Source organism: Phalaenopsis equestris, unplaced genomic scaffold (genome assembly GCF_001263595.1).
Source record: "Phalaenopsis equestris unplaced genomic scaffold, ASM126359v1 Scaffold191238, whole genome shotgun sequence".
Classification (NCBI taxonomy): domain Eukaryota; kingdom Viridiplantae; phylum Streptophyta; class Magnoliopsida; order Asparagales; family Orchidaceae; genus Phalaenopsis; species Phalaenopsis equestris.
Genome location: NW_018211187.1, coordinates 1 through 879, shown reverse-complemented (window position 1 = coordinate 879; position 879 = coordinate 1). Strand labels below are relative to the sequence as shown.

The 879-nt window shown below is 36.7% G+C and overlaps 1 protein-coding gene across 1 annotated transcript; it reads right to left on the bottom strand.

Annotated features, from left to right (window-relative positions):
• Positions 1-77: 77 nt before the first annotated feature.
• LOC110034607 (proline-rich protein 4-like) lies at positions 78-437 on the bottom strand (the record flags this gene model as incomplete). The annotated part of the gene is given in 1 exon segment (XM_020738855.1): positions 78-437. A coding segment is annotated over 1 exon segment (168 nt), but the record flags the coding sequence as incomplete, so codon positions are not given.
• Positions 438-879: the final 442 nt, after the last annotated feature.

The window sequence follows — 879 nt, the reverse complement described above, 5'->3', positions numbered from 1 at the left end:
TATATATATATATAAAATCAAAATATAAAAAATAAAACACATATGAAGAACTTATTATGTTGAGTAATTTCTCTCCTACCTTTATAAATTTCATCATTCCTGAGACTCTTTGGGCCACAATCAACACACTCCACAGAGCCAACAACAGCAGAAGTCTCAGCAGCAATACAAAGACAGAGAGAGAAGAAAAAAAGAACCAAGTAGCCTAAGAATAGGCTTCGGGTCCAGTACCGACAAGACCCCATATTGGATCCAAACCCGAAACAAACAAGCAGAAACTCAGAAGAAGCTCCAGGCTTCAACCATCCCTGAAACTAAAGTTTCTATGACTATATATTTATATAAATATTGAGGAGGAAGAAGAGAGGTGCGAGGTGTGGTCTGTGACAGCCCCGCCGACAGTACTCTTAAAGGCTTCACGTGCGTGGGGAGAGTTCCAGGGGTTGTTGTGCATGGGAGTTGCCGCCAGTGTTATTTAGTTGAGTTTTCATCTGTATTTTTATGTTTAATAATTAAAGTCTAGTAGTTGTTTATATAATATTTAGTGTTGAATGTGAGATTATCACTAAATTACATCCAAAGGCTAGGTATGGATGAGGAGAGAGAGATGAACAATAGATAATATTATTGTTTGGTTCAATGCTTCACCTATTTATGTAGTATGTAGTATAAGTGTGATATTATGTTTTTATTCCGTTTGGGATGTGTTTGTACTAGGGTATTTCTGGTATTTTATAAGTGATAGTTTATCATTTGGTGATTTTTGGCTTTGTCGGCTAATCTTAGTTGACTTGGCTTAACTGCATCAAGTTGATTGGTTGAGTTTGATTAGTAGGGTTCGATTGATTGATCCGGTCTTGTTGACTGTCTTCAAGCTCT